The following is a 13,651-nucleotide window of genomic DNA, read 5'->3' on the forward strand; positions in this document are numbered from 1 at the left end:
TCTCCCCGTTATGCCTCACCTCGGGATGCGTAAGGATTTGGTTCTTCCTCAGGTTTACATGATCTTGTAAATTTGGGCACAGTGTCAAACTCCATGTGTGTAGCGTGGATTCACCCACCGCAACGCCCATGGAGCACCTCCCGAGCGCAGAGTATGGCGATGCAGCGGTTTGCGCTGCCTTTGCCTTGCTCCTTATCTATGAGGTCATCCAAAGCCACACATAGATGCTTTGCGTGGCCTCATAGATATGATTTAGTGGTCTGCGCCGCCAGAGCGTGTCAAAAAGTGGCGCTGAAGATTTACTGGCATATTTTGACTATGGACAGCAGAAGACTGCTAAACCTCTCCCACTACCCCTTACACGTGGGAAACAACAAAGGATATTTGGGAGCGGCTGGCTTACTGTTATATGTTTGTCAGGAAGGCAACATGATTAATTACAGGGACATCCAACTCTAGTATACGAGGTATACCCCTAATAGTATGTTAAAACTAAATAGAGCGCTTGTGTGAGCATACCTCCATTGCCAGACAAGCTCCAGTCACTCTAGGAGATGCCATTGGCCCAGAAACAATTTGCTTGGGTCTCTTGTTGGGAGTAAAAGGAGTGTCCTTATTAATAAAGGATACCCCTGGGAGGGCTAACAGCTCCAGACTGAGGCCATGGGATTCAGGGAAGAAACTGCTGCTATGGCCACCTGGAAGATAATCTTGCGTTCTGGATCAGGCTACCTGTGTATCTAAGCTTTGCAGGTGCTTCTCAAGTGCCAAACCAGTTAGCCTCCTCTTGTCCAAGAGACATTGAGGACAAGAAGGGTATCCTTTGAGAAGAAGAAGCAAATCAGTGGGACTGGGACACGCCATGGTCCCTGGCTGAAGAGAGTGCTCCGTCCTGTCTCTCACTGCTTTCTGCACCCAGTTATCCTGGAGGCTGTCCTTTGAAACTTGTAAATGTTAGGTGTGGCTAGGAGGAAGCTACTCAGCAATCTGAAAAGCTGGGGCTGGACTTTTGGCTGTGGCTACAAAGGAGAGCAGGGTTAGGCAGGTTTGTTTCACCCTGAAACCTTTAGCCTGGGTCCCCAGAACAGCCTCTTGAGTTTGGGGCCCTTTCAGTGTACCAGTATGCAAGGTACATAAAGCGTCTTAACCTGTATGAGAAAGCACAGTTAATGGTCACCATGTTCTGTTTTTGGTGCAAGAGTGGCCTCCAATTGCTGCTTTAGTAATGCACGTTACTGACATTGACTTTTACACAGTTTTGGTCTTGTTCTAGTAATTAAACTTTTCTCATTTTAACTAAATTGGTTTTGGAATGCTACTAAGTGTTTTCCTGACTGTAATGTTAATTTGGTGATGCTTAAATACTGTACTTACATTTCTCTGACGAAAGGACTGTTTTGTGCCCTATCTGCCTGGAATAACGCCAGGTTTTCTCACTGAAACTGTATTTATCTCACAAAGCACTGATCACTAAGTTCGTGTGAATAGATAAATTGCTTTTCCAGTTAATAGTCCAGGTTCTAGCAGCATGGCAAACTAATAGGTGCGTGCATGTTTGTTGTTCTCCTGTGATTCGCATGTTGGGTTAGCGCTAAAGGGCTCAAGCAAAAATATGTTAGATCGTAACATATTTTAATCTTATCCTATGGAGCTTGTTTGACAACTAGGCTATCTATTGTACTGTGTTTTTTCTTATATTTACTTATGTATCTGTAATGAGTTGCCGGGTGAATTCCTGTATGGATTACCTTCTGAAACCTACAGTACCAGGTGTTTTGCATCTTTAGTGACACTGTAATGCACAGTCTTGATTGAATTCCTCATAAGTTTTCTCCGGTTAGAGAACCACCTTACGAATGGGTCCGCCTTGTATCTTTGTCTCAGGGTTTACAAAAGTCTTTTAAAACTGTTGCTTCGTGTGACCTGTAAACCGCACTGCACTCTTAGGGTGTAAAGCGGGTCATGGACATGAGATGGTTCATTCTTGGTGTCTGCTATAGAAATAGTCTTACCAACCCATTCACTCATGAAGGACTGCTTTCCTTGTAGCCATTGACTTCACCAAGGTTTAAGGGAGTTCTAGGAACTTTCTCCCCTTTTGCTTTCGCCTACTTTTCTCAAATTATACCGTTCATTCATTGTTATGGTCCTTTTAGACTTGTGTCTCGTTGACAAAATGTGCCTGGTATAATTAATTCTTAAAATAATTTCTAATTGACTGAGAAAATTCTTAAAAAATTAGATGTCAGACAGGATTTCCTTAGGTCGCTACAGATCTATTTGTTATTTTAAATTGGAGCGAATGTTGACAAGCACACATTGAAGGACAATGTGTCAGGATGTGTTTGCTAATCATTGCTGCATGTGTGATGGTTTTACCTATCTAGATGCTCTCTCAACTCAACCTACTGCATGGACATTTAGGCACATGATTGTTGGGGACATATGTAGTGCGAATGTACTTGCAACTCCAAACATAGCAGACGCCATTCTTGAGAAGCTTCATCCTGAAGCAGTGAGTTACTTGGCCAGGATATTCTGAATTACATGGTTGATTGAAGCTTGGGTGTCTATCCTATCTATTAATTTGGAACAGAAGAGAGACTCATATGTAGGACCAATAATGATGGTCGATTAGGGGGGCTGATTACGATGGCGGACGGACCGCAACCAACAGCTCGTGGTTGCGGTCCGACCAACGCATTACAAAGCATGTGATCAGAGGCAGCAGGCGGAGGGACCATCCAATGCTTTCCAACGGGCTCATGGAGCCCGTCGGTGCGTTGGAAAAACGTCATAATCCCTCAATGACAGCGGCTCCACCGTCGGGATTATGATGTCGGTTTCCGACAACCAGTCCATGTCGGCCTTTCCGACATGGAAAGGCTGTCGGAAAGCAACATTGGAGGCCCCTATGGGGGCCCCATTCCCTCCTGGCCCTCTGCCATGGGGACTGGGGGCACCTTAACATCCCTGCACCGTCACAGTGCCTGCCACATGGTGCAGAGATCACATGGTGCATGGATGTTTGAATACATCTATTTTTCAATGGAAACATGTGCTGTGGGCCTTTTCCGCCTGCCACACAAGCTTCCATTGAAAAATGTATGTTTCCAACCACCCTCTGGGTGGTTGCATCCAAATACTGTGGTCGGAACTGCCAACCTAAGTTCGGGCGGTTCCCAATCCGCAGTGGTGTCTGGCATACGTTGTCTGCCCGACATCATAATAAGCCCCTTAGTTATTTATGTGAAGACTGGTAAACCTGACCTTAGGTTCTCTTTTGTTATAAATACACACCCATCTACCCTTCATCGTTGGCCATGTCCACCCAACTGATGCTGAATGAGATCAGTGTTTGTCATAGCTTTCACACAAGGTAGGACACATGAATATAGCTCTGTACAGTGTTGGCATTTATTGTACTAGCCTGCCTGGAAATTTAGATTTTTGTTTTATTGGGTTGTTTGTTGCACTATTAGGCATTCTTATTGTCTGTGTTATATGGCAGTGGGTTCAATACTTAAGCTTTTCAAGAAAGTGGAAGTGCATGGTTTTAGCAAGCACCTGAAACAATGCCTAAGTTACAGATGTGCCTGTGTATTTTTTCAGATGTCTACAGTGATACAAGCAGAACATCATTGGCGGAATCGGAAATGAAGGACAAAAAGAACCAACTAACGAAAGGTGCGCCAGCAGAACAGAGCGTTGTGAGTTGAGCAGTCGCGGCTCATGGTCTTCATCTGTCAACCAACTTTGGCTGCCATTGGACAAGATGCTATAACAGTTTCCATCTTCAGTGGTCACAAAAGCCCAAAGAACCCACCTTTACGAATGACTGCTGGGTCTACGCAGAAATCCAAGCCCGAAGAAGCTTCTTCTTTGCAAGACGCACTTTGTGCATTAATTTTGTGTGTCTGGTGGCCTAAATTAGGCCTGAAATCGAGTGAAAATAGACAGACCATGGTTACGAATTAATGAACTTTGGAACATTATGAAGCTTCTTTGTTTTTATTTATTTTCAAATGAGCTTAGAGCTTTGAAAAAGGAGACTATCAGCACGGGCTTGGCCTGGTTTGCCAAAGGGTTCATTGCCACGCGGGCTAGTCTTAACCTGGAACATTCAAGCCTGAGAGTTTTACGAACGGGAACTTTCAATTGGATAACAATTGTCGTGTGAACTGTAGATTTGGTTGAAATGATTGTATTTTGATCCATCACATTTAAAAAATGCTGCGGATGGTGGAAAAATAGTGGGTGAAGCCATTGTGCATTCAACTCTGCTGATGTGCCTTGTCCCCAATTTAAATTGAGCTCAATGATTGAAAAAGTGATTGTTCCAGATAAAAAATGAAAAATGTACAATTACATAGTACTGTAAATAAGCAGGCTTGTCTTAAGCCAGCTCGGATTGTTTTTTTGTACAGTATATTATGTTGTTTCGAAACAAAGATCCAGGTTTTCTTCAGGAATGAGTTCATAACAACTACTGTGAAAGAACAATAACTGTATGCTTTTTTTAAGTAAAGCAACTGGTAAAAGCTATCTTCCTATGTTTGTGGTTGTTAATATTCAATTGTGTTTACACACTACTGAGGGGACGGTGGCGGCTGACAGGGAATGGGGGTAGCGGTGCGGGGAGTGGAGGGGGGTTTGAAAGATACAAAAAAACACCTTTACACAGCCCCCTTCTTTTCTCCGTTGTTGTTTCTCTTCCTGGCTTGTCCCAGAAGCAGGAAGCACACAGGTTCTCCCAAGCCAATCACAATGCTGCAATGCAGCGTTGTGATTGGTCGGCGCTCAGAGTAGGACTCGGAGCCTGTGCATGTTCTCCACCCAGGCTGTGTTTTACAGCCCGGTGGAGAACATGCAAAGTGCACATGACTGTTTGGACGGCAGCCAAAACCGCCATGCACACATGCAGAGTGCCCACCATTCCTCCCGCTGGGACACCAGCCCAGCCCAGCCCCGCCCTAACCCAGCCCCGCAGCTACAAAAAATAAAATGATAATAACAATGTTATTTTCAATGTATTTTTCCTTTTTCCACTGCTCTGAGAGCAGTGGGGCGACGCTCCTCCGCCTTAGTGGAGGAGGCACCCCTGTGAGGGGAGCAACACACTAAGAGAAAAATCAAGTTGATACACTGCGGGTAAGAACACATCCCTTGTCCTGAATACCTTCAGAACAGTATTGGCTACGCTTGCCTCCACTCAGTTATTGCTTCATTGTTTTCAACCGATAATAATTGAAGGGGAATCTCTCTCTCATACTTTTTCTCAGTTTTACTCAGTTTTTTAATACATTGTGTATAAATAATATCTTCAGTACACACTAATAGACAAAATAATACACAAAATCCTCTTTTCTTGTTTTCCACACCTCCTCCGACGTATTGGAGCCCCATCCTCACGTGTGTGTTCTACGTATTCTTACTCTGCAAAAACAGATAGTTATTCGTTCCCACGCACAATACATTTCCCACATAACAAAATCCGGGTTGTTACTTCCTAATGAATACGGACTGTGTTTTGGTCAACTTTTCTGTGACGTGGACCCAGCATTTGAGTGGTTTTACCGTATCCATCTTTCTCCAGGTGTCAACTAATTATCTATCCCTTGATGCATAGGAGATTGCTACTGATATTTATGTTCAGAGTAGATAAAAACCAGGGTTGTAAAGGTGACCATTTGTCTCAGAATCGATGTCCATCACCCTTTCTTGCACTACGATCTGCCAGTGGGTTACACAGAGTTTCCAATGGAGGTGAAATTGAATTAAGCAAATCAGTACTAGTGGTGGTTTTACTCAGTGCGCTACCTTATCGTGTACCTCTTTTAGGTCACGTAGAGTCCTTATTATTCTCAGGAGAAGCCATGCAACACTGCACTTGAAGTTTATTTCACCATATGCCAGGATCATTCAGCCTCTTACCCCTCCCTCATCACCACATTGATTAACCTGGGAGCTGAGGTGTGAATGGAGAGCTGAGTGAAAATCTGTTTATTTCCATCTCTCAACTTTCTCTATCATAAATTATGTATTGGCAACATGCTGTTTAGGGCAAGATGATGTCTTGGAATTCAGCTGAAGAAGGCCAAAAACCAAGACTCTTTTCACTCTAATAATCATAATCTTTTACACCTTCCTGCCTTCCAGATCTAGGGGTAGATTTATCATTATTTCACGCAGAGCAGCAAGTCACCTTGCTGCGCTGCTTGAAAGGCCAGGAATGCTCCATATTTAACGTTATAAGGCGCATTCCTGTCCTTTCCTTGCCCTGGCACTCAATGTTCTGCCTAGCACCAATGCAAGCACCCTTGCGCTGTAGTGCAAGAGTGCCTACTTTGCAGGCAGGATTGTATTTGTGCAAGAAGGGACACCAGAATGCAGCACACATAGAAAGTTGAAAGCACAAGGAGAAAAAAATAATTACTCCTGGTTACGCTTAACCTGAGGAGGCGTAGCATTTTGAGGAATGCAACACAGCGCAGATCGCTGCATTGCGTTACTCTGCCCCAGCGAGGTGTTCCTAGGTCTGCCAGTAATGGTAAATCCTGAGAATGCTCCAAAATCCATGGGTGGATGCCTGCGAACACCCACGCTCCACCCATAGAACGCCAGGCTGAGGCAGAGTAAAGCAGCTCAACGATTTGTACTGTGTTGCATTACTCTAAATTTATCAAGCCATGCAGGGCCACGCAAAATGGCCGTGCGTGGCTTGATAAATCTCACTTCGATTTTGCGTCGCCCTTGCCCCAACTTGTGTGGCCTCTTGATACATGTGGCCCATAATCCTTAAAATATTTGAATGGCAGAAGAAAGGCAACCGAGATATTTTCAAAATTGACTCTGGATACACAGTTAAACCAGCAAGGATGTGGTCCTAACTAAGCACTTTATTTTATATATTTTTTTTCTGCTTGGGCAGAACTGCATTGTGAAACTATCACACCAACCACCAAAGGCCGAGGATGTTCTTTTGAGGGGTTCTGTTACAGGAATGGGATTTCTTTGTTTCCACTGCACCTAACAGCATGCAGTATTCAGTAATATTGAATTATGTCTTAAACCTTTGAAAAAGAGGATACGCAAAAAAATCTGAAAGCTTAAGCTGTCTGGTGTCCGCCAGCCAAACAGTACCAAAAAAAGCTTGAAAAAGCATTGGTGAAGCTATTACTATTTGAGCTTGGATCTAGATTTTTTTTTTACTTTCAATATCAACATTTAATGTGGAATCTAATGCCTGACCAGCTTATTACTCTCATTGTAGGAAAAACATTGTAAGGGAGACTTTGTAGATTGTTAGTGGACTAGTGCATGGTATTAAGATAAGTTATAAGTCACAAGAAAACCTGTGTGGCGCCTGGGACCTTTTGCATAGAGAACAGTGGTCCCATGACCATAAATTTCACAATCAATGTACAAATACATCAAATGATCAATTTAGTCAATTGAATATAAAAAAACATCAAAAGCAATGTGACAGCTCATGGGTGTGTGGTGAGAATCATGCTTGGTGCTCTAATAAAAGTGATAAACACATGTGACAATACGTGATCAAGAGTGTCTATCAAGTAAGAGCAACATTGCCCATTATATTCTAATGTACAATCAAATTGGGTCTGAACTAGTCGACAAGGTTTCGATCCTTTAGACAGATAGAAGGATCATCATCAGGACTCTAAGAATATATGAGCCTGAGAAAAATAGAGAAAAGGCACCAATCAAATATTTCTGAAGTCCCTATTAGGCTCAATTCATCTACACCTGTGCAAGGATTGTAGATACTCCCAAAGTAGTCAAAAAATGCCAGTGTAGTTCGGAGGGGCTCCAGGGGGATCTAGTAATGTGAGTGGGGCAGAGTGATTTGCTTCTAAAATGTAAACGGGCCTCCAGAGGAGTACTGCAGGATCTTCCTAGACTGCAGATAAACACTGCCTGAAAGGAGAGCTGAGCCAACTTCACTCTTACCTTCCTCATGTGTTCCTCCTTTGAGCCAACAAATAGCTGCCCACTACTGCACTTAACTTTAAAAAACTGTCTTTCTTGTGGTGATAACATCTGCCAGGAGGGTTTGCGAGTTACAAGCACTGTCTGTTAACCCTCCCTACACATAATTTCTTCCAGACAAACTGGTTGTAAGGACTCAAGCGTCCTTTTTTAGTGAAGGTGGTGACACAATTTCACATCTGACAAAGATCACCCTGTCTGCCTTTTTCCCCCTTCCTCATCCTTCTAGAGAATAGGCGAGACTCCACCGCCTGGATCCAAAGAGAGCGTTATCGTTCTATATTGATCGTACCAAACACTTCTGAGTGGAGGATCGATTCTTTGTTGGATTTGTGGGGGCAAAGAACGGAAAGGGAATTCAAAAGAGAACCATCTCTCGACTGCTCATCCTCTGTAATAAGATTTGCTATGAAGTGGCCAAGAAACAGCCCCATAAGGACCTCAGAGCTCACTCTACCAGAGCTACAGCTGCAACCACTGCTTAGCTAGATGAGTCCCAGTCTTGGACATCTGTCAGGCAGCAATGTGCGCATGGCTGCACACGTTTGACAAACACTACTGCCTCAACAGTCAGGTCCGGTGAGATAGGCACTTTGCCTGTTTGGTGCTCCAGGACTTCTTAGTTTGAAACAATCCATGGAACCACTTCCTGGCAGAGATATTGCTTTGGTATCTATTCTAAGGTAAGGAATTGTCAAATAGAAGTCTATCAGATGAACAAGTTACTTACCTTCTGCAATGCGTTATCTAGTAGAGACTCTCTCTCCGTAGCTTCCTTACTGACCCTCCCTCCCTCCCTGTTCTGCTGAATAATTTCTCTAAATTAAGAGATCCTTTTGGACCCCACTTTTGGCACGCTAGTCATTGTTCCTCAGCTTGGCTCAGTGTTTTGGAGCTGATAAAACAGTCAAGAACTGAAGACAGCACACTGAGGTGGTGCCTTTATAGGCACCACACACATCACTACTGACTTGGACGACGTCTCCGATGCCACTCAGAGCAGAACTAAGTCCCCTACCGATGTCCAAGGGGGATTGCTGCAAATATTTCTGGATCAAGTCTGATGCCTGGGAATATTCTAAGATAAGAATCTGTGGCTAGACAAAGTCTTTACCAGAATAAGCATTACCAAAGGTGAGTAACTTGTTCGTACAGCGTTTACACTCAAACGTCATGCTTGCTAACCTCAGAGTGCAATAGGACTGGATACTGCCACAAAGTGAATGTTAGTGTACTATTCTTTACTCTCAGTTAAGTTCATATCAGTGAAATTCCGGGATATTGAAGATGGACACACAAAGAAATGCTCTGGCAGAAATCGTAGACTGCATCACAGAGCCCTTTTTACCATTTAATAACGATTCTCTTTAGCCCATTTCAGCTGCTTGGTAGAAGCCTTTCTCTGCCTCAGTGATGGATAAACAAATAGCACACAATCCACACTTTGCCTCATCTAGTGCTTATGGTCACCACCAAAGTCGAAGATCGTGGTAGTCCCGGCCTCTGTGATTAAAGCTAAACTGATCGGCTATTCCCCAAGATATGAAATCTAAGAAGTTGTAGAAAAAAGGGAGAAAAACCTTCATGTCTCCGATCCTTTACATGCACACCAGGAACACAGCTTCTGCATCACAGGATCTTCATTAATGGTCATAAACACTTGAATAATCCCACGCCATTTGCATGGACCCCGGAACACCATTAAAAGTTTGTTCTCATGTGAACAGCATCAAAGACAGATACTGCAGCAAGCTTGGTAAATTTGCAGAGTTTCAGTTTTTAGGCTTTGACTTTGAAGGTTTGCTAGGTGGACCAGTGAAGGCTTACTCTTTTATTGTGGTTTGGGTTACAGTGCATATAACGAAATCAGAGTAATGCCATTTAATAATTAAATAGTTAAGTCTGTGTTATATCCTGGAATTAACCATACCACCAAAAGGATATTTGTGAATTGATCACAGACATGAAACTCGACCTGTTATTCCTTACCGAGACTTGGCTCAACTCTAACTCCGAACCTGACATAGTCGCCGCTCTCCCTTCTGGCTACGCTATAGCACGCCTGGACAGAACGGCGGGTAGAGGTGGTGGAATTGCCATAGTTTATAAGCAGCCTCTATACTGCCAACTTGAACCACTCGATATCGCTGATAGCGAGACAGGAGTTTTTTCTATTAAGGTCAATGATGGCAACATATTGAAGGGTTTGTTGATTTATCGCCCCCCTGGCCCTTTTACCCGTTTTTCTAATAGCCTTATCGATGGTATAACTGGTGCTGCTCTACGCAGGGATAAATTCATGCTCCTAGGTGATCTTAATGTTCACTTGGATGACCCAATGGATAAAGGAGCAATAGACTTATGTGAGCAATTATCTTCCCTCCAATTAGATATCAAATCCAAGGCCCCGACCCATCAAAAGGGCCACTTAATGGATCCTATCTTTGTTAATTGGGAAGACATTGTAATCAAGGCCCCCGTTCCTGTTTATTGGTCTGACCATTTTCTTGTGCCTTTCACTATAACTATCCCGCATGACAATACTCTTAAGATCAACAACTCTAAATATATGAGCAGAAAATGGACTGCCTTCTCTAAATCGAAGTTTGATATTGCTCTTACTAAGGGAGGCAAACCAGGAGGTGAGGATGCTACATCTGCAGCTGAGAGATTAGAAGCTCGTATCAATATGGCTTTAGATGAGACTGCTCCCCTCTACCATAAAAATCCGCATAGAAGGATACAGAAATCTGCCCCTTGGTATAATAAAGAATTACACTCAGCGAAAACAGAGTGTAAACAACTTGAAAGGCTGTGGAGAATGGCCTATCTCGATCAAGCTAAACAAAGATATATAGCTAGACGAAGAGAATATCACACTCAGATTAGGCATGCAAAAACTGTATATTTCTCAGGTAGGATAGAAGAAGCCAATAATTCTTCCAAGGAACTGTTCAAAATCTATAAAGAAATCGCCCTCTGTGGCTCCTCGGTTGACCCGTCCCTGGTATCAGAGGAATCCTGCAACCGCATTGCGGCTTTTGTTTCTGAAAAAGTGGCTACCATCTATTCCACTTTCTCAGGAGGGAAGGAAAAGGGAACAGCATTCGTCGAGAGCCCTCTAGTCGATGTGGGTACTAATTGTCTGACAAATTTCACTGTCTCGCCCTCGGACGAGCTCCAGCGGATATGTCGTTCGATCAAGTCTGGATCACCACGAGACCCTGCATCCCCTAAGCTCTTGGCTGAGAGCATTGAGATTCTTGAACCCTATATTAGAAATGCTGTGGATCTCTCCTATAGCTCCGGCACTGTACCTCTAAACTGGAAACAGGCTATAGTACTCCCGCTCCAAAAAAAAACCAACATCACTTGGGATAGGTTGGACAATCTCCGACCCATCTCTCTCCTCCCCTATATGGCCAAAGTGGCAGAAAAGATGGCCAACCTTCAACTCATGGCCTTTGTGGAGAAAGCCAATCTGCTTCACATCAGTCAGTTTGGCTTTCGTGCTCGCCACTCAACGGAGTCTGCATTACTCCTGGCCACTGAGACCATTAGGAGAGGGGTCGATGAGGGGCACACTATGGCCCTTATTTTATTGGACCTTAGTGCAGCCTTTGACACTGTAGCACATTTCACCTTGCTACAGTGTCTCAATAAAGGAGGAGTTACGGGCCTAGCACTTAGGTGGATTCAATCCTTCCTCACGGACAGGGGTTTTCAGGTCAGACAAGGAGAACACTATTCTCGCAGGGTCACTCTTGATCAAGGTGTTCCCCAGGGCTCGGCCCTCAGCCCTACTCTATTTAACCTATATGTCTCCCCTGTTGCCTCTATAGTGGAAAGTCACGGTCTTCAACTAGTGTCATACGCCGATGACACACAGCTGGTCATCTCGCTGTCACGAGCACCTGATGTTGCGATATCCAGCTTCAGTGCTTGCATGCAGGAGCTTGCTTCCTGGATGTCTAACAACTGCCTGAAATTAAATGGATCTAAAACTGAAGTGCTCGTGGTGGGAGGTGCGCCGAATGTGTGGTCATCGGTCTGGTGGCCAGCATGCCTTGGACCCACTCCAGTACCTTGTCAGCAGGCAAAGAATCTGGGAGTATTGTTTGATATCGATCTCTCGTTTACTGCCCAGATTAATCGGGTGGTCGGTTTATGTTTTAGCATGCTTAAGAGCTTAAGGAAGATCCTTGACCTACTTCCAGTCAATGCCAGACAGACCCTTGTTCATGCTTTGGTCACCTCCAGACTTGACTATTCCAATCTTCTGTATTTGGGTGCCACAGAAAGAAGCCTAAATCGTCTTCAAGTACTCCAAAATGCCACAGCCCGGCTGGTACTAAGGCTTCCTAGAAGATCATCCTCTAAAGCTGCCTTGAAGTCCCTCCATTGGCTGCCGGTCAGGGAGAGGATTGTCTTCAAGGCACTCTGCATGTGTCATCGTATCATAATGAGCAGAGCGCCCTTACCTCTTTCTAATCTCATTTCCCTCTATAGACCGAAGAGGAGGCTTCGATCCTCAGACACGGGACTTGTAGTTGTCCCCACAATTCGTAAAGCTCGGATGGGAGGGAGATCTTTTAGATTTCTTGCGGCCGAGAATTGGAATTTGCTCCCCATGGAGCTGCGCCTCGAACCCTCAGAGACTACATTCCGAAAAAAAATAAAAACGCATCTTTTCCGCTCTGCACGGATGTGATTCCCTGCACTGGCGCCTCTCTTTTCTTCTCAGCGCGGGGACACGCCGGTGTGCGTAACCATGCGCTTTATAAACCTCCATAATAATAATAATAATAATAATAAAAGTAGTTCCAAAATTCAGGATTACTGCAGTAGTGCAGTAGTCTTAGTTCTGATGGATAATTATAAATGTTGATTCCTCACCTTTTGAATATCCCTATGTGCCAGCATTTCATGGAAATTTTCTTGAAATTTTCTTTCCCACATCAACAAGGGCGTCACAGTGCCCACAACTCCGCACGCAGCACTACGTGATGTCCCTCAAGCCATGAGAAGCCATCATCGGCGTGCTGATGTCCGTTTCACTTTTTTCCGCACCGTCAATGTGTAACAGTTTCTGTTGCCTTTCTATTATGGAATTTTCAAAGTCATTCGATGTTTTCTTGAATTTGTTGCAGTTCTTGGTAACAGTGTCTCCACCCCGGAAGTCAGGGTTTAAGCCTTGTAAAGACTGTGAGGGTCAGATGTCCATTACTGACCCTTATGATATTTTCCTTTGGTGCCTGGGGTCGAATCATGATGTTGACTCCTGCTGTTCGTGCCAGAAGATGAATCCTTAAAGCATTGAAGGGTAGTCATCGAGGTTGGTGTCTCCGCCAGGGGTGTAACACAGGCCCCCGCATCCCCCGCGGTACAGGGGGGCCCGAGCTGCAGGGGGCCCCCTCAGCCCAGTAATAAAACCTGAGCGCTCCGTATTAAATCCGGATCAGGGGCCCCTGTGTGTACATTGCAGGGGGGCCCCTTAAACTTTCGTTACGCCACTGGTCTCCGCGACCAACTTTGGATGTTGGACGTCAAGAAGTCACTCCAGTTCTGGATCAATGGCTAAGACTGACTTTGCCTGAGATGCAAGAAGCGATGACCTTCTTGGATCTAGTGCCTCAGC

General features: G+C 44.4%; 1 protein-coding gene across 7 annotated transcripts in view; it reads left to right on the plus strand.

Annotated features, from left to right (window-relative positions):
- The window catches only part of MCF2L2 (MCF.2 cell line derived transforming sequence-like 2), a 2,345,299-nt gene extending 2,340,754 nt beyond the window's left edge, over window positions 1-4,545 (plus strand). For all 7 annotated transcript variants that reach the window (XM_085635348.1, XM_085635350.1, XM_085635347.1 and 4 more), the window contains one exon: window positions 3,613-4,545. In XM_085635348.1, the coding sequence (XP_085491474.1) occupies window positions 3,613-3,719 (107 nt within the window). In that variant the 3' untranslated portion in view covers window positions 3,720-4,545. The remainder of the gene's footprint in view (window positions 1-3,612) is intronic.
- The last annotated feature ends 9,106 nt before the right edge of the window (window positions 4,546-13,651 follow it).

The sequence above is a fragment of the Triturus cristatus genome, chromosome 11 (assembly GCF_964204655.1).
Source record: "Triturus cristatus chromosome 11, aTriCri1.1, whole genome shotgun sequence".
Classification (NCBI taxonomy): domain Eukaryota; kingdom Metazoa; phylum Chordata; class Amphibia; order Caudata; family Salamandridae; genus Triturus; species Triturus cristatus.